The sequence below is a fragment of the Panthera tigris genome, chromosome E1, assembly GCF_018350195.1.
Source record: "Panthera tigris isolate Pti1 chromosome E1, P.tigris_Pti1_mat1.1, whole genome shotgun sequence".
Lineage (NCBI taxonomy): Eukaryota > Metazoa > Chordata > Mammalia > Carnivora > Felidae > Panthera > Panthera tigris.
In genome coordinates, this window is record NC_056673.1 from 5,772,236 (window position 1) to 5,790,859 (window position 18,624).

An 18,624-nucleotide genomic window follows, 5' to 3' on the forward strand; every position below is an offset into this window, starting at 1 on the left:
CAGAGAGAGAGGGAGACACAGAATCCGAAGCGGGGCTCCAGGCTCCGAGCTGTCAGCACAGAGCTCGACGCGGGGCTCGAACCCACGAACCGTGAGATTGTGACCTGAGCCGAAGTCAGACGCTTAAGCCAACTGAGCCACCAGGCGCCCCCCAAAGTTTTTTTTTTCTATTTAAACAAACAAACTCAACCTTTAAGAATTATTTTAAGTTTCTAGATTGTTCTCTAGTTGAGCAAAGGGAGCATTGCCACCCAAGAGGATATTTCATTTAGATGTGGAAGACCTGGTGAATTTTGATTGAAGAAAATCAAAATATCTTCAAAGTTATGCCTGACATGTCAAGCAGGAATAGAGGAGTTCGCCCCATCGGCCAGGGGTCACCGAGGCCATCTTACCCAATTCTTCCAACACTTATTACCGAACTCTGACCCCAGCAATTCCTCTGAGAGTACAGGATGAGAGGAGGGGTCTATCCGTCGTTTGTCTGGACTGTGCAAAGCTCTGGTCAAGTCTAGCCTAGATCGGAGGAAGCACCGATTGGAAGAAGAACGATGGGTATGGCCGTAGTGAAACACCCTAGAAGGATAGCGGTCCCTTCCTAGGCACCAAATGTCCTTTGTAACCAACGGCGTCACTGTACTGTTGGCAAACCTCCTCTTCCCTTTGTTGTCCAGTCCTTGAGAATTATTTTCATCACAAAGCACCTCTCCAGCAATCAATTTATTGAGTATCACCATTGCTCAGCAAGCATCATGAGAATATGGATGGATGGATGGACACATAGATGATATAAATAGACATAGGTGAGAGATGAGAAAGAGAGAGAGATGAGAGCATGAGGGATAGGTGATAGATAAATGATGGATAGATACAGAGACAGACAGACAAAGTATAACCCAGTCTGCCTGGAAAGACAAGAAACATACGTAAAATAATTAGGGGAGATACCAAAGAGCACGTAGAATGTGTGTTTTAAGAACTCTAATCCCTGGACGACTTCAGAGACAGGGAAGAGTACAGGGCACGCTGGTCGGGAACATCCTGGAGGATGTGAGACCGAAGGCTGTGTAAGGTTTGGGTGTTGCCAAACAGGGCATGTGCCATTTTAACACCGCCTAGCCTATGAAAACATCAAGTGTAAAGACATGACCAAGTTCTCTGTGCATCCCGTTCTTCCCCCACTCCTTGCTCTGACGTCTCCCCTGACCTGTCCTCACAGGGCATGGCTCGGATGATGGAGAAGATGGAACGGGGGTCAGGAAGAGCCTTCTGGCCCTTCCCCAGATGTCATTCCAAAGGGTCATTCATGAAACTCACAACAACTCCGTATCTCCAGAGAAAAGCTAGCAATAAATACGGAGTAGCAGCTGAGTGCCTGAGAGGGAACAGAAAATAGGAGAGAGGGGTTCAACAAGAAGCCGGGGGGGGGGGGGACATAAAGCCAAAGAGAGAACATGACCCTGAAGTGGTGGCCATCAGGAAGACCCTGCAGGCTTCAGAAATCAAGGTGGGGCATGATGAAAATGGATGGCATCTGAGGATGACTCCTGGGTAGCAGGGCAAGTGGAGGCAGGACGGGACTGGAAGGAGGAAAATTTTTTGCTGAGAAACTTGCAGCTGTTCAAACCAGGGATGGTCAGCAGTCAGACATCAGGGTAGCATAAGTGGAAAAGAAAAAAGGAGAGACTTCAAAGAATGGAATGATACCTAGTGAACGTGGGGAGGGGTGGGTGGTGAAACGGGGTGGGGTTGGGGTAAAGAGGAGAGATGGGCTGTAGTCGGGGACCCCCACAATTCCCCTTGCCTTCTCAATGCCACACAGAGGCATTGGGTCATAGGGCAGACGCAACAACAGTGTGGAAAAGGCAAAGTTACTGCTCCCCTCTCTTTAGTTCTGGTTGAAAAACCCATAAGCCTGGCCACGTTTTCTGGAAAACATCACGGCATTAATGCTAAGACATTCTTTATTTTCTGGCCACGGTACTTTCCCCCTTGATCTCAATTCAAAGATGCTATTGCTGAAGCAGCAAATGTAGTTTTTTAAAAAAAATTTTAATGTTTCTTTATTTTTGAGAGAGAGAGAGAGAGCACAAGCAGGGGAGGAGCAGAGAGAGAGGGAGACACAGAATCCGAAGCAGGCTCCAGGCTCTGGGCCATCAGCACAGAGCCCGATGCAGGGCTCAAACCCATGAACCATGAGATCATGACCTGAGCTGAAGTCGGACGCTTAACCGACTGAGCCACCCAGGCTCCCCTTCTTCCCTCCTTTTCAAAGGCTGCCTCACATCCAGCCTAGCTTATGTTATATTAGGCTGGTTCTCCTAAAACGTTGATTTAACCATGCTTTGCTCCAAAATTACACGGCCCCTTAGAATAATTCAAGGCTTTCCCTAACCATGGCCTCCTTTTGTGATTCAACTTTTTTTTTTTTTAAGTCTATTTGAGAGAGAGCGCATGGGAGGGGCAGAGAGAGAGGGAGAGCGCGAGAACCCTAAGCAGGCTCCACACTGCTCGTGCAGAGCCCGATGCAGGCCTCGAACTCGCAAACCGTGAGATCGTGACCAAAGCGGAAACCAAGAGTCAGACGGGACACCCACCTGACAGAGCTACCCAGGCGCCCTTGTAATTCAATTTCCCAGCCAAGATGGCACCTTTATTTTTCTCTAGACATATCATGATTTTGGTCATCCTTTGACCATAATAATTACTTCTAGAAAGCGCTTGGCCCTTCCTTACTTTACCCTCTTCCATTCTGCCTATACGGATGCTAATAAGAGCATTCCCAGGGTATGAAGATCCCATATAGGCTCTGTGAGATACCAACACTTCAGGTCTCCTGACTTCCCTTCTCTTTTGTCCACCACACTCCATGTTTCCCAGCGTGCATCCCGAGAAAACCAGGGTTTCCCATGAGGAAAACAAAAAATCCTACTCATAAAACAGACACTGACTGAATTTCGTTGCGCAGGACTTCTCAGTGCTCCCCTTAAAATCCTAACATCTGTTGTAAATTGGCAACAGAGGGTTACAGAATGTGGCGTTTCCTAAACTTGATCGACCCAAACGCCTTGGCTTCAGGGAGCGTCTCCCAGATGCGGACATTCCATGAAATAAACTTGGGCGAAAGAGGTCGTGATGCCGTCTGAAATTTACCTCTTTTGGCCAAACGGATCTCTGGAGAGTGCGCTGACCCGCTCCTCTGAACAACGAAACGTCTGTGTCTTCTACTGTCCATCGGAACCACTGCTCACATGGCAATTTACCTGCTTTGGCTGTATGATTTCTGTCCACAACCTAACTGGAAGTCCTTAGAGGGACTGAGCCCTTCAGTGACTAGTGTGCAAGCTGTGCTCAGAGCTGACGGTCAGCGAGTGCTGGCTATGGGGGAAGCGAGGGGGACTTGGCCACTGTTTGCATTTTCCCAGGGCTTCGGTGATGTCTCCTTGACAGTGGCCTTGAGAGTGTCTCCCTGTAACCTCCCCCTTTGTGTTGCTTCCTGGTTTACTGGTTCACACTGAACGCCCAGGAGGTTTTTATTTTCAGGACAGATGATAGGCCATCTTCCCTTTGAAATTCTTTTCTTGCTGTCATTTGAAAAGATTTACCTGCCACTCAAATTTTCTATAGATCTTATCACGTCCCCCGTCTGTCCCCAGCTTCCTATCACTCTGGGAAGCCTGGATGTTTGGGCACGGATCTCAAGATACAGATAGAAACTTTTTTTATCAGTGTGTGCCAAAGGCGGAGTGGAAGGCTTTTTTTGTCTGTATGGTGCAAAAAAAAAAATAATAATAATAATATTTTATTCATTTCCTGGGATTTTGAAAGCTCCAGAATCAACAGTAACACAAGCCTGATGACATTTTGAAGGGATTTGGGTCCAAGTGTCTTGAAAAGGTTCTATTTGATCCCGTGACTTACGTTGGCACCCATAGCCGTCAAAAACGTAATTGCCCTTGAAACTTTAATATGAGTTTCAAACCAGCGGTCATTAGGGGACTGGAAGTATCTATAACAAAAAGGATGGAAACTGACTTAGATGTGTAATGATGAACCCAGCACTGATAGTGATTTAATCTTTGTACATTTCATTGCAGTCTTGTGGCAACATCTACAAAGGCCTCGCTCAGACCGGTGCCTGGGGCTGTTTTGATGAGTTTAATCGAATCTCTGTGGAGGTCTTATCAGTGGTGGCGGTGCAGGTATGGGGGTCGGAAGTAGGTGGGAGGCCATGGGCTTGTTGCCAGCACTGTAAAAGTCGACATCTTCTTGCTTTCAACCCTGCTTGTCCACTTCCGTGTCCCCTTCCCCCCTTGCATTTCACGTCCCTTCCTTCCTCTGCCCTCTAAGACAGACGCTGGTGCAGGATATGGGCGTCCTGTGGGTCCCTACCAAGGTGAGTCCATTTATTGGCCATGGGACTCCATTTCCTTCTCTGTAACATGTCCCCTCTGCTTCACGGGGGCGAGGAGAGGAGCAAACAAGATGGCGGAGCCCAGCTCTTTGGAAAGGCCATGGACTTTGGGAATGTCTTCCATTTTGTCACTGAGTCTGAGCAAGCTGCTCCGGCTCCCTTGGTCCAATTCACCTCATTGTATCTAAAGCAAGGATCACAGGATGAATGTTGTTGACGGAAGAAAGTCACGTTTGGGGCAGATTTATGTAAGCTGCCACTTGTCTTTCGAATTATCCAGAAAACACTTACTCAACACCTATGGCATAGTAAGTGCTTCGCTCAAAACTAGGGTGAAGGGTCCCTGGTTGAGTAGGACGTGATCCCTAACTTTAAAACGACTTTAGTTCTTGAGGGGGACATGAGCATTCTTCAGTGTTCTAGAAGTGATTTAACTCCTGACTCACTAAATATGGGGCAAGACTGCTAGGCCCTTCCTCTCTCCCTACCTCCCTCCATTCCTTCCTTTCTATCTCCCTTCCTTCCCTTCTTCCATGTTTGTTTATTTACTTTGAGAGAGGGAAATAGAGAGTGAGCAGGGATAGGGCAGAGAGCGAGGGACAAAGAGAGTGAATCCCAAGCAGGCCTTGCACTGTCAGTGCAGAGCCTGATGCAGGGCTCAAACTCCTGAACCATGAGATCATGACCTGAGCCAAAACCAAGAGTTAGACGCTCAACTAACTGAGCCACCAGGCACACCCAGACACGTTATTTTTAAGCCAGGCCTTAAAAAAGGTGGAGATGATGTGGATGAGAGAAAGGGTCTTCTAAGCAGAGGAAGTGAGCAGAAAGAGGGGGAGAGGGAGGGGGAAAATGAGCAAACTGATGTTGAAAGTCTGTCCTGTACCAGGTACTTTTCACATATCCTCACATCTGTGCAAGGTGTATAAGGATGTGTACACAGACACACACACGGGGTAGGGAGAGAAACCAAAGATCAGCAGAGAAAAGTAACTGGTCCCAGGGCACACTCTTGGCAGGTGGCGAGGTTAGGACTTGAACCCAGCACCCCCACCCACACTGCCCACGTGCAGGTCTAGACACAGATATCTGTCAGACACAAGGGATAAAATGCTAGAGAAGAAAATGAGGCTTGAGAGGCAGGTTCGAACCAGACAGCGGACGGGCTTAATTAAATGCCATGATGTGTACTGTCTTCAGCAGGCAACGGGGAGCCCCTGGAGGTTTCTGAAAAAGAAATTGCCCTCTGCCTGGCAGTGGTTTTAAGGAGGGGCTGAGCAGGAGGAAGATCAGCGGCTGTGAAGTCAGTGGTCTCTCCTGGGGGTCCCGATTGGAGCTGGGGCCTCAGTGGGAGCCCCCCGGCCTTCCCCATGGCCTCCCGGTCACCCCAGCAAAGCATAGCCTTTGCTGACACCTGCTCTGGGCTCCTTCCTGTAAGCCGGGTGCCCCTGTTTCCTGCTGGGGATGCTTGTGGTTTCATAGCCCACCCCCTCCCCCCACCTCTATTGCCTCCGCCAGGCAAGGCCAGCGTAAGGGTGCTGCGTGGTGGAGAATGTTGGGTGGTGATGGCACTAGGGGCTGGCAGGACGGGTGCTCCCAGCTTGTGCCTGGACTCCATACGGTCCAACCATTTAACTTTCCCCCTACCGGTGGCTTTTATTTCCAGAGTGGCGTGTATACAGTACAGGGAAAGAGAAACAGAGCTCTGAAGGACTCTCTTTCCTTCGGGTCCAAACAAAGGGACAAGAAAGAAGTGTAGCTTGACTGCCAGTTTTCAGAGGACAGGGGCAGCGGAAGGGAGGCGGGAGGCGCTGCAGACAGAGGGTGGTCCTCGCTGGGGAAGCTGCCTGAACCAGCATCCTGACTCCCTACTCCGCATGCCCTGGCGGGAGCCAGCCTCTACCCCCGTCACCCCCTCCTCCAGCATGCTGACCCCACGCAACGTGCTGTCCCCGTCCAAGCAGGCTGGACTCGGAGCTGGGGGCAGGATCGCAGCCACCACGAGGCGGAACAGCAGTGGAGCTCACACCGCCAGCTGATTCCAAGCCCCCCCCCGCCCCCGCCCCGGCCCACTTCATCTCCGGTTGCCGCTGGGAGCCATAAGTGGTCAGGGGGCTCCGCAGGGTCCCTTCACTTCCCCCACGCCTCCCAAGGTCATCCGGTCTTCCAGCCCTTGATTTTGACAGCCAGTTTGGTGCTCCCATTCATGGGCTCCTGCAAGTTGCAAAACCGAGGGCTCTTCTTCCGTTCCTGGTGCTGATCCCTTTCCTTAGGACCGTTGGATTCCGTAGGAGTTAGTAGGAGCAATGAGTCGAGTGGCTGGCCAGAGCACTCTCTTGGCCTGAAAGCCCTTGACTAGCTTGGGTCACGGGAGCCGATGGTGTGTGTTTCCAGGCTGGTGCCCCGGTGGCTTGAGGTCGGCTGTGGCACCTGGCGAGTGCCACAGACCAGGGGCATTTGGTTTTCCTGGCGAGCTGCTGCTTCAACACTTACCAGCACGCCTCTGCTTGGGAAGAATGCACGTCAGGGCCGCCAGATTTTTTTTTTAATTTTAAAGAGCAGCTGAAAGTCCAGATTTTTATGTAAAAACATCTCTAGATTTCTTGGGGCGCCCGGGTGGCTCAGTCGGTTCAGCGTCCGACTTCGGCTCGGGTCACGATCTCACGGTCTGTGGGTTCGAGCCCCACCTCGGGCTGTGCGCTGACAGCTCGGAGCCCGGAGCCAGCTTCGGATTTGTGTCTCCCTCTCTCTCTCTGCCCCTCCCCCGTTCATGCTCTGTCTCTCAAAAATGAATAATGTTAAAAAACATTTTTTTTTAAACATCTCCAGGCTTCTCAAAGTTGTCAACTCACTCAATTAAAAAACAAAACAAAACAAAACAAAAAACCAAACACAGAAACACCAAAACCTGAGCCGGACCAAGAAAGCACGGTGCCGGCTGCATTCACCTTGCCGACTTAGAGCCAAGTTTATGCCCCTTCGCGGCCTGTGTGAATTTCAGGATAGAAGATAGAGTGACACGAATAAAATCAAGCTTTCTCAGAGTACTAAATCTCGGCCCGCAGTGCGTTCTGAGAATTGGGACGGAAGTCTAAGCTGTTCCCTGCCCTGGTGGCCGTTGGGATCCAGGACTGTCATTATAATATGTGCCTGGGGCTTTTCTCCTTAGGCTGCCTACTGCAGATAACGGGCAGCTCGCGTATCACCGGGGTTTTTATCTCCTTGCCCGCCATCCTCTGTTCATTCTACCTGGGTGGTGCCCACCTCCCTCCTCTCTGCTTGTCTGACTCCCTGTACCCTCTCTCCTGGCTGCTGGCCCCAGACCTCAGAGGGCCTCTCTCGTGCTCTCCAGCCCGGCTGCCTGGCTGTGACTGCCCTCACTTGAGTAGTTACACCCGTGGTGTCCCAGCTCAGCACTGGGGGGCTTCCAGAGGGCCATCTCGCCGTGTCCCTCTGAGAAGCCCAGGGGAAGAGCCAACAGGAAGGCAGTGAGAGCCAGACTGGGGTCAGCCCAGAGCTCATCTCGCGTTCCAGAGATGCTGTGAGCAGCCCCGCGTGCAGCTGGGATTTGAAAAGAAACAGGTTCTTGTGGGGTGGGGTGACCCGGGCAAGGGGCGGGGAAGTGGTTGTGAGCGTGGGTCACGTTTGAAACCGCACAGCCGGTATTCAGCCCCGGTTCTGCCACTTAACTAAGCTGTGTGCTTTGGGGCAAGTCCATGTCTCAAGCTCTCCGTCTGTAAAGAGGGTTAATAACAGTACCTGCCAGATGCAGTTGTGATAATTATTAAATGAGTTAATATGTGTAAGAGCCCTTGAAGCCCTACGGATAGGAGGCGTGCGACAAATGTTAGTCACTGTGATGATGCTGGTTATGGTGGTGGCCATGATGTTGGTGATCACTATCATCGTTGCCTGAACACGGCCGGAAACGGGTTGAAGGGAAGCAGAAGGCAGGGGGATACAAAGCAGGGAAAGAGGGTCCATGCCCAGGTCTATACAGTCTCCCGGACACCCTTCGCTCCTTCTCAGCTGGCCCAGCCTCAGGCTCTCTTCCCAAACTTAGCATCCCAACTGGTGAGGCAAAACCCAATAGCCATGGTCCCCGGGGCGCAATGGATGAGCACTGCGAATTCACCTGATCCTGAAACTGCCCGACAGGATGTCCTAGGAGGTTCACCAAGATCAGTTCCTTTTTGCTTCTGGAATTAAATGAAATGAGTTCCACCCGGAATTCCCGGGTGCTTTCACACTGCAGTCTAGGAACACACCCCGTGGGAGAGACGGTTCTCAAGAAAGTGGCCTGGCAACAGCCTGGGCAGAATTGGAGGCTGTACCACTTAAAATCATACACCCGTCCAAGGGGAAAATTGCACTTAATTATTGACACTGTCATCTAGGCTGGCATATTGGTTCAGAAGCCGCACCAGCTGGGACAGTCCTCCTCCACCCTCCCCGCCCCTCCCCTCGGCTCCTTGCCTCCCTGTCTGTGCTCTTCTAGTAACTTCCACAAAAGCGCGTGTGCGTCAGTGTTCTCATAGGTGGGTATTTTCCTGTTTCTGTCCGATGGGTCAAGCAGAATTACATACCCAACGGGGAAAGAGTGTGGCATTTCCAAGAGCAATTACTCTGCTGTTTTAAAAAACGTAGAAAATACTACTTTTTTTTTTTTTCCTTTGGAATTTTGCTAATGCTGTTGTGGTCAGCTCGCCGGGCCTCGGGTTATCCGGGCCCAGGGACAAGTGTCACCAGGGTGCACTCCACTGCCCTCTCCCTCCAGCCTCCTGTCCCCTTGGTGCCCCCTGGCCAGGCATTTCCGCCATGCCCCCCCCACCTGCCACCTTTGATAGAGGAGCTTAAGGTCTAAGGTGCAAACGCAGAAATATTTTTTTTAAAAAAACGTGAAACCTGGTGAGTGGGTTGCACTTGCCGAAGGCAGCACCCTCCAATCCGCCTTTGCAGAGGGAAGCATGGAGTGAGCCGGGCAGGATTTTAATAACGCATGGCATTTGGGGGCAAAGTGTGGACCGCAGAATGGACCACTTCCCTAGAATGTGAGGGGCAAAGGAGAAAGAGCTGGCAGGTTTTATGTAGCTTAGGGCTAGCCCGTGACCTCCTTAAAACATATCACCTGTGGGGAAGGTGGCCTGACTTTTCTACTTCATGAGTGTGTCTGATACAAGGCCCCAGTGGGAGGATGTAGGGGCAGAACCCTCCGTGATTACCAGCTTCCAGTCTTGGAAGGGAAAGACCTCATTTTTAAGGTGTCCCATCAGGCCCCCACGGTCAGGCAAACACACGTGGCTTGTACAGAATACAGGATTGCTCATCTGCAGTCAGGGCCACCACGACCTAGAGGGGTAAAGTCTACCCACACATCTAAAGCATAAGTCGGTTGGGGCGCCTGGATGGCTCAGTCAGTTGAGCGTCTGACTTTGGCTCAGGTCATGATCTCATGGTTCGTGGGTTTGAGCCCTGCGTCGGGCTCTGTGCTGACAGCTTGGAACCTGGAGCCTGCTTCAGATTCTGTGTCTCCCTCTCTCTCTGCCCCTCCCCTGCTCGTGTTCCGTCTCTCTCTCTCAAAAATAAACATTCAAAAAAAAAAGCATAAGCAAGCTCCAGGAGAGAGGGATGATTAAAGGCTGTAGAGGCTGGAAGACAAAGTGAGCTCATCTGGTTGAGGGCCAGTGGGGACTCTTGAAATTGGTAGGGGGCAGTTGGGTCCAGTGGCAGGGACACTTAATTGGCCAGCAGCACCTGTTTCTCTTGGGAACTTACTAGAAATGCAGACTCAGACCCACCGTTGACCTGCTGTAACATAATCTGCATTTCTGAGAGATCTCCAGGGGTTCGTACCCACCATAACCTTGGAGATCTGCTTCTCTGACTCCGTATCCTGTACCCTGGCTACACCGTAGAACTGCCTGGGCAATTCTGAAAAATAGGAATGTGCAAATGCGTAGTCTCTGTGCCCAAAGATTCTGGTTTCATTGGTCTGGGGCAAGACCTAAGCATCACCTAAGCATCGAGTCTTTTTTTGGGAACTTTCTGTGTGGTTCTTCTGTCCAGCAAGCTTCGAGAACCGGAGTGGAGAGGGAGATGGGCAGGCGAGGGGAACGTCTTGAGGGCTGTGGAGTGTGGGTGCATCTCAAGACCCACAGGTTCGAGCCCCACTGGCCCAGGTTAGCAGGCTGCAGGGACACGTCCTCCCCACGGCAGGAGGGAGTGAGGAGCAGGTGCACTGAGGGGGGAGGGGCAGCTCTGACAGGGACACCTGGGCAGTGGCAGGGATGAGCCGAAACCCAAGATTTGCCTGGACTGCTGTGGTTCTCGAATTTGAGCATATATCCAGATCACCTGGAGGCCTTATTCATCAGCTGGACCCCACCCCAGCATTTCTGATTGGCTCAAACTGGGGTGGGGCCAAGAATTTGCATGGGAATTTGGTAGGCCCCGGGGACACGAGCTGTGGCATGGTGGACAAGTCACTTACACCTCCTTGCCCTCAGTTTCCTCATTGGTAAAATGTTTAATTTTGCAGATCATGGTTTTCCCAACTTTGGCAAATGTCAAAGGCCTCCATGTCTTGAGACCGGATAATTCTAGCAAACCGCCCCCCCCCCGCCCCGCCCAGCCCCCTAGTTGTGACAACAAAAAAGTCTCCAGCCATGGCCAGATGTCCCCTGGGGAGGGTGGGGGGCACAGGTGCAAAATCATTCCCCCCACCTCCATTTGAGACCACTCATTTCGACATAGCTCTCCATGTTTGTTTTCTTTGGTGAGTGACAAATACAGCTTTTCTTACTCGGTGGAAACGTGTGTTGGAATTATTATTTCCAGAACAGAACAAAATTCCTCTGAAAGGTATGTATTTGATGAGGAGCCGTATGTGGCTGGCATGGTGTCCTTCTAGTAAGAGGCTGTTTGAGAAAGTGGCTATTAAGTGTATGTGCTTTGTCACCAAATTGCCTGATTGGTAACTTGGGGTGCCCTGAGGTGCCCCACTTACCAACTGTTAGACACCTGGCAAGTTTCTTTTTTTTTTCCCTTGTGAAGTTTTATTTTTTAACCAATTTTAGACTTCTAGAAAAGTTGCAGAAATCGTGTAGAGGCCCCACGTATCCCTCCCCCACCTCCCGAAACTCGGCATCTTGCGTATCTGTAGTACAGGTTCTTAACTGCTTCTGGCTGTTTCCTCATCTATAAAACGAGGATCTGCCCCCATCTCGTGCAGCCACGACGAGGACTTAATGGGATAACTCGCGTAAAATACTCAGAAAAGCGCCCAGTGCCTTCCAAGCACTCAGAAAACGCCAGTTATTATTTTGTGGTTATTCTGTGTGGCTTTAAAATCTTTGAAAGCGGTTAAGTTTTTAGTGGAGAAACAGACCCCCCGTGAGTGAGGAGTGTACCTGACTTACAGGTGCACAGTCTGTGCCTGCCTGTGTGTGCACCCCCACCTGGCTGGGCCCGGGGTTTAATCCATACGATCCCAGCCCACCTGCTTGCCCCTGCCCACTCCCCCCCTCCCCCGACATCCTGAAGGACCTCTGGACTCTATCGGGGCCTCCTGGACCCTGACCACTGCATTCCAAGGCTCATCCCGCGGACCTTGGTTGTTCCTAAGAGGATGAGAAAGTGCCAGGCAGTCAGTCTCCCGTCCTGTCCAGCGTGAGCCCAGACAACAGAGCCTGCCACCAGCACTGATGCCCCAGCGTTAACTGCAGCCTTGAATCAGCTCGCCGCTTAGGATGGTGACTGTTCAGTGTATTCTATGGGGAGGACCGGGGCCAGAGAGAGCCCAGCCTTCACCACCCACGTAAGCCGCAGGGTGGCCAGGAGGCCGGAGGTCGTGTGCAAGGCTGTGGAGACCACCTCTGCCGCAAAGGCATCGACATTCCCTTCGCAGAAGAGAAGTTTCGGTCTCAAACTAATTGCCGTGAGCTCAAATGCGTGTGGCCTTCCGGGCCTCGCTTTGGGGAAGGAGCTGAATCCTAATTACGGAACTGTCACACGTTCCGGTGAGTGCCCGTTCTTCCAGACACTGGAGAGAGCCTTGTTCCGCCATACACGGTCCGGTGGTTTCGTGTCTTTCCCCTTATTTAGGCTCCAGCTGTCTCTTTCATAAATGCTCGAGCTCGCTCTCACTGTCTCTCTCTCTCTCTCCCGGACACACACACATACCTGCAGCCCAGTCTCCACAGAACCCTTGGCTATTCCAAACACCCCGAACGCGGCTGACAGGATGGGAGTTCATTCAAAACCTTGCACTGGTCCCCCCGGCTTTTGGGTTTTGCTTTCGGGAGCCCCGACAAGCTGGAACTACCCAAGAGACATTCCGAGGGGCCCGCCTGAACAAGTGCGCCCCTCCTGCCTTCCCGCCTTCCGTCACTGATCATCTTTGCAAGTGCTCTTTCCAAGGCACCGGGTGTGAAAATGGTGATCTCCTTTCTGTCTCTCCTCCCGGTGCTGTAAGAATGATCTAGAATATAGAGCCAGCCAGCTCAAGCTTTAGCTTATATCCCCACCATTTAAGGAAAAGTCTCCTCTTTTTAGAAAGGCACGAATAGCCCCAGGGATGTAGCTCCAGCCTTGCTTTGGTTCTGGGGCTCCTTCCACTCGTCAGCATCTGCAGGGCACTCCGTCCCTGAAGGGGTGAGCTGTGTTCATGCCATCGGTTCTAGAGATGCAGTCTGAGGAGGTAAACCAGGCTGAGGACCACGACTGCGGTGACGATGGTCACCTTAACAGTTTCCGTGTTAGCTGCTAGACGTTTAAAAAAGAAAAAAAACTTTTATAAGTTTGAGAGAGACAGAGAGAGAGCAGGGGAGGGGAAGCCAGAGAGGGAGAGGAGAATCCCAATCGGGCTCCACGCTGTCAGTGCAGAGCCTGACGCGGGGCTTGAGCCCACAGACCGTGAGATCATGACCCGAGCGGAAACCCAGGGTCAGATGCTCAACCGACAGAGCCACACAGGCGCCCCGTTGACTGCTGCTTTTAAGCGTTTTCTGGATGCCACTCTCTTCAGGGGCTTTATTTCATTTAAATAAAGAACAAGCCCAGCCGGTAGGTACCAGCGCCCTCTCGATCACGCAGCGGCCACGAGCCCAGGCTCCAGAATCCACTCGCCTGGCTTCAGTCCGGGTGCCACCGCCTTGGAGCGATGTCAGGTTGGGCAGACTGTTCCACTGCTCAGTGCTTGTGTTTCATCATCGAGAGACGGGGCTGGTGGCAGTAAAGTGCCCCCGCTCCCCGCCGGCAGAGGATCGTGGTGAAAAGCAAATGAATGAATACGGAAGTGCTCAGAACAACGCCTGGCCAGAGATCAGTGCTAGTGCATTTCCAGGGTAACTACAGGGAGGGTTAAACACCTGCTTGCTGTTCACTCTCAGCCGCTGTGTTGTAAATACAGAAATAGGCGGCCAAATTTCTTTTAGACAGGCACCCCGCGCCCACCAGCGGAGGGTCCAGGGTGCCGTCGCTTTGCCTGTCCTTCCACGAAGGGGGCCAGGGAGCAGGTGTCCGTGGTGGGTATGGCCATGCTTCCCAGCCCTAGCTACCACTCCGCCCCTGGGACACACGGCGGAGGGACCTTTCTCCGTTGACTCGTTCCCCAGGTAAAAAGCATCCAGGACGCGATCCGAGACAAGAAACAGCGGTTCAGCTTCCTCGGGGAGGAGATCAGCCTGAATCCCTCCGTGGGGATCTTCATCACCATGAACCCGGGCTACGCCGGCCGCACGGAGCTGCCGGAGAATCTCAAGGCTCTGTTCAGGTGAGCGTCCGCTCTGCCCCCCACGAGGGCCCCCGGAGAGAAGCGTCTCCTGGTTTTTTCCACTGAAAATGTAGGGCGTGTATATTAGAAGACATTTGGAACATCTAAAACTTATAAAACTACCTTTAGGGGTGCCTGCATGGCTCAATTGGTTAAGCATCTGACTCTTTGTTTCGGCTCAAGTGGTTCTGTGGGTTCAAACCCCACGTCGGGCTCTGCGTTGACAGTGTGGAGCCTGCTTGGGATTCTCTCTCTCTCTCTCTCTCTCTCTCTCTCTCTCTCTCTCTCCCCCCCTTTCTCTCTGCCCCTCCTGTGTGCGTGTGCACATTCTCTCTCTCTCTCTCTCTCAAAATAAACTTTAAAAAAATGAAAAAAAAACCTTTAATGCTACCATCAGTAAAATTATTTTTTGCTTAGCTGTATTTAAAATATGTGTATTTAAAAAATTTTTTAATGTTTATTTTCGAGACAGGGGGAGACACAGCATGAGCAGGGGAGGGGCAGAGAGAGAGAGAGAGAGAGGGAGACGCAGAATCCAAAGCAGGCTCCAGGCTCTGAGCTGTCAGTACAGAGCCCAACGGCAGGGCTCGAACTCACTGACTGCGAGATCATGACCTGAGCCGAAGTCAGACGCTCAACCAACTGAGCCACCCAGGCGCCCCAAAATATGCATATTTTAAAGTCATGGACTTGTGGTCCACACACGGTTTCTTTTTATAAATTTAATTTTTTTTCATGTTTTATTTTATTTTTGAGAGCGAGCGAGCAGGGGAGGGTCAGAGAGAGGGAGACACAGAATCTGAAACAGGCTCCAGGCTCTGAGCTGTCAGCACAGAGCCCCACATGGGGCTCAAACTCACGAACCGTGGGATCATGACCTGAGCTGAAGTCTGACGCTTAACTGACTGAGTCACCCAGGCGCCCCCCCCCACCACAGTTTCATACTGTTTTGTTTTTTCGTTTCATACTCGATCGTAATCCTATCACAAATAACCTCTTCTGTTAGATGGTCTTAAGAAATCTTTCGTGACTACACGTTATTCTATCAAGTGTGTGGTCCACAGCGTAATTAAGTAACCCTCCATATTTAAACATTAGGACTGTGTCTAGCACTTAAGACAAATTTATGCATAATGCTGTGATGTCCACCTATGTACCTCAGTCTTTTTTTCTATATGCGTGATGATTTTCTTTGGCTAAGCTTCCCAGAAGTAGAATCACAGAGCTAACTGGGGAGGCACGTTTTTAAGGCTCCTGATGCACACTGACAAATGGCCTTCTAGAAAGAGCAGTGCCGAATTACATTCCTGGTAGCGATGTGTGAGAACACGTATCTATTCCTTCGCCTTGGCCACCGCAGGTGGATATTGTCATGCGTTTAAATCTTCTTTATTGTGATAAGAAAACGCCAATGCATTTTCTAGAAGGGGCTGGGGTCTCCATTCTTTTTCTCGGGAAAGCAAAGTCAGCCCAACAAAATAAAGAGGCCTCCCAGCTTCTGATTTTCTGCCTACTGGACTGTTCCTAATGGAACATCACCAGGCCTGAACGGATGGCACAGAATAGGTTTGTTGTTTGTTTGCAGCAAGTTATGTGTTAAATGCACTTGGGTTGCAAACAGTAATGGAGGTGGGTTGCCACCCTGGTCAGGACTACTCTACGTTTCTTTTTCCCTGAGTGTAAAGGCAACATTTATCTATAGAAGGAAATTGGGGGCGGAGAAGATATTTATAGAAACAATAAATACAGGGACACCTGGGTGGCTCAGTCGGTTGAACATCCTGCTCTTGGTTTTGGCTCAGGTCATGATCTCACGGTGCGTGAGTTCAAGCCCCACGTTGGGCTCTGTGCTGATGGTGTGGAGCCTGCTTGGGATTCTCTCTCTTCTTATCTCTCTGCCCCTCCCCTGTTCTCTCTTTCTCTCTCTCAAATTAAATAAATAAAAACATAAAAAAAAAGCGATAAATACAAACATCTGCTTTTACGCCTCGTTTTCAAAAAGCCCTGTGAGGAAGACACTATTCGTGCCCGCCTCGTTCAGGGAGAAAACAGAGTCCGCAAAGGCCCAGGGTAGTAATCATGATCACCGGGGTTAGCCAGTAGCCCAAGGAGCAAGCCACAGAACTGGGGTTCTAACCCAGTCGGTCTGATTCCAGAACCTCGGCCCTCCCCATCTGAATGCTTTCATGCAGAGATCGTGTGACCCTTTGGCATTCCTCCTTCTGACCTTGAGTGGGCAGAGTATATTCCTTTTTTGAACTTGGGATAAGACCCTGTACAAGTTGGTATCCTGCCTTCGTTAATTAATATTTTCCTGTGTCAGGGACGCCTGGGTGGCTTAGTCGGTTAAGCATCAGACTTCAGCTCAGGCATAATCTTCTGGTTCGTGGGTTCGAGCCCCACTTCGGGCTCTGTGCTGACAGCTCAGAGCCTGGAGCCTGCTTCGGATTCTGTGTCTCCCTCTCTCTTTGCCCTTCCCCCACTCACGCTCTGTCTGTCTCTCTCAAAAATAAATAAACATTAAAAAAATTTTTTCCCTTACCATTAAATAGTTTTCCTTCTACAGCATTATTTTCCACGGCCGTGTTGCATGCTATTATATGGATGCATGTTTAACCTTATTTCAGGTTGCAAAATATTTCAGGTTGAGAATCTGAATGCCATGAAAAATAATTTAAAGGAAAAATTTTCTTGAGCTATATGTTAGTGAAAGTCTTATATCCGCGTGGGGAAAATGCGATTAAAGAACTGTAAATGACCTTAGGCTCCTGGTATATACCTAATAAATTAACTTGAAAAATAAGTGATTTTGCAATCAAATGTTTCTAGAGCCAGGCAGGAAAAAAAAAATCAAAGTAAATCCTTACAGAAAGACAAAAAATTCCCCTATATACCGTTTTGTGGCAAGATGGGGTTAATGGGTATTTACTTGAGACCTTGGCAATAGATACTTACATTTGTACGCACATAAGTACAGAATAGGCCTCGAGCGTCTAGGCTTGGAGGAGACGCACGTCTTGAAAATGAGATATAGATTCTCGTAGACCCCAGGAGAGACCCGATTCTTCAACCGGAGTCCCTAATCTATTATAGGAAAAACTAATCTAATAAATTACTAATTACCAAAGCTTTACTAATCTGTGCCTGTGGAAGGCTCACTGGACCCAGGTTACAACATGAGCTGTAGCCCCGATCCTGTCCCCACCTGCTACTATCACCCATCACCTTGGACAAGACAACTCACGTCCCATATCCTTCATCACTTCATCCCTAAGTTGGAAGTCTTAGACGAAACCATTGCTAAGGGCCAAGTGTTTATCCTCACAGATGCCTCTGTCCGTGATCGCAGCCAGTGTCTGTTGTCTTACCAACACCGCCCCCCTTCAGCCATGGTTAGGAAAACTATCTTGGCCCTCTGCCCCCTTGTTCACAGGCCTTGCGCGATGGTGGTTCCAGACTTCGAGTTGATCTGTGAGATCATGCTGGTGGCAGAAGGATTCATTGAAGCACGGGCGTTAGCCAGAAAGTTCATCACCCTTTATCGGTTGTGCAAAGAGCTGCTCTCTAAACAGGTACTCTCTCTAGTGACGCTGGACCACCAGTCACGTGTGATCGCCCCACCTCTGGACGGGGCTCGGGGCCGATGTCATAGGGAAACATTAGAGCCTTCTGTCAATGCGCCCATAAGCATAGTACGAGTCCTGCACACTTCCACAACAAAGATTCGTATTCATTTTCTTAGCGTTAAAAAAAAATCTTATTCGGCCCCCAAACTTATTTTTTTTCACAGACTACTTAGCACCTCATCGACCACCCGTGTCCCATGGGAAACACCTCAGTGGCCAACGAAACTCCCTTGGAGGGAACGGTCTCTACCCAGAGGGACACGAGATGGGGGAGAGGGTTGGGGAGATAGTGAGTCATCGAATCCCATGTACCTCATCACTTGTCCTTAAATGTGGCTGCTGCCTAGGGCAGGCCCCCAGACAGGAATAGCACCTTAAAACATGCCGGAGGGGGCGCCTGGGTGGCTCATTTGGTTAAGTCTCTGACTCTTGGTTTCTGCTCAGGTCATGATCTCCCAGTTTTGTGGGTTTGAGCCCCATGTCAGGCTCTGTGCTGACCGCTCAGAGCCTGGAGACTGCTTGGCATTCTCTCTCTCCCTCTCTCCCTGCCCCTCCCCTGCTCGTGCTGTCTCTATCTCAAAATAAATAAACTTAAAAAAAAAAAATGCCGAAGGGGGCACCCGAGTGGTTCAGTCAGTTAAGTGTCCAACTCTTGATCTCAGCTTGGGTCTTGATCTCAGGGTCGTGAGTTCAGGTCCATGTTGGGCTCTGCACGGGATGTGACAGAGAATCTCTTGGTGGCCGGGACAGCCAGTCAGGCTTCCTTGGGCTGTTCCCACTGAGTGTCTCCTCCGTCCAGGGCTCACAGGGAC

General features: G+C 50.7%; 1 protein-coding gene across 1 annotated transcript in view; it reads left to right on the top strand.

Annotated features, from left to right (window-relative positions):
• Positions 1-18,624, top strand: part of DNAH9 (dynein axonemal heavy chain 9) — a 332,476-nt gene that overhangs the window by 113,251 nt on the left and 200,601 nt on the right. Inside the window, exons 28-30 of the mRNA XM_042967844.1 lie at positions 4,098-4,202; positions 14,029-14,186; positions 17,620-17,758. Of these exons, the coding sequence (XP_042823778.1) occupies positions 4,098-4,202; positions 14,029-14,186; positions 17,620-17,758 (402 nt within the window). The remainder of the gene's footprint in view (positions 1-4,097; positions 4,203-14,028; positions 14,187-17,619; positions 17,759-18,624) is intronic.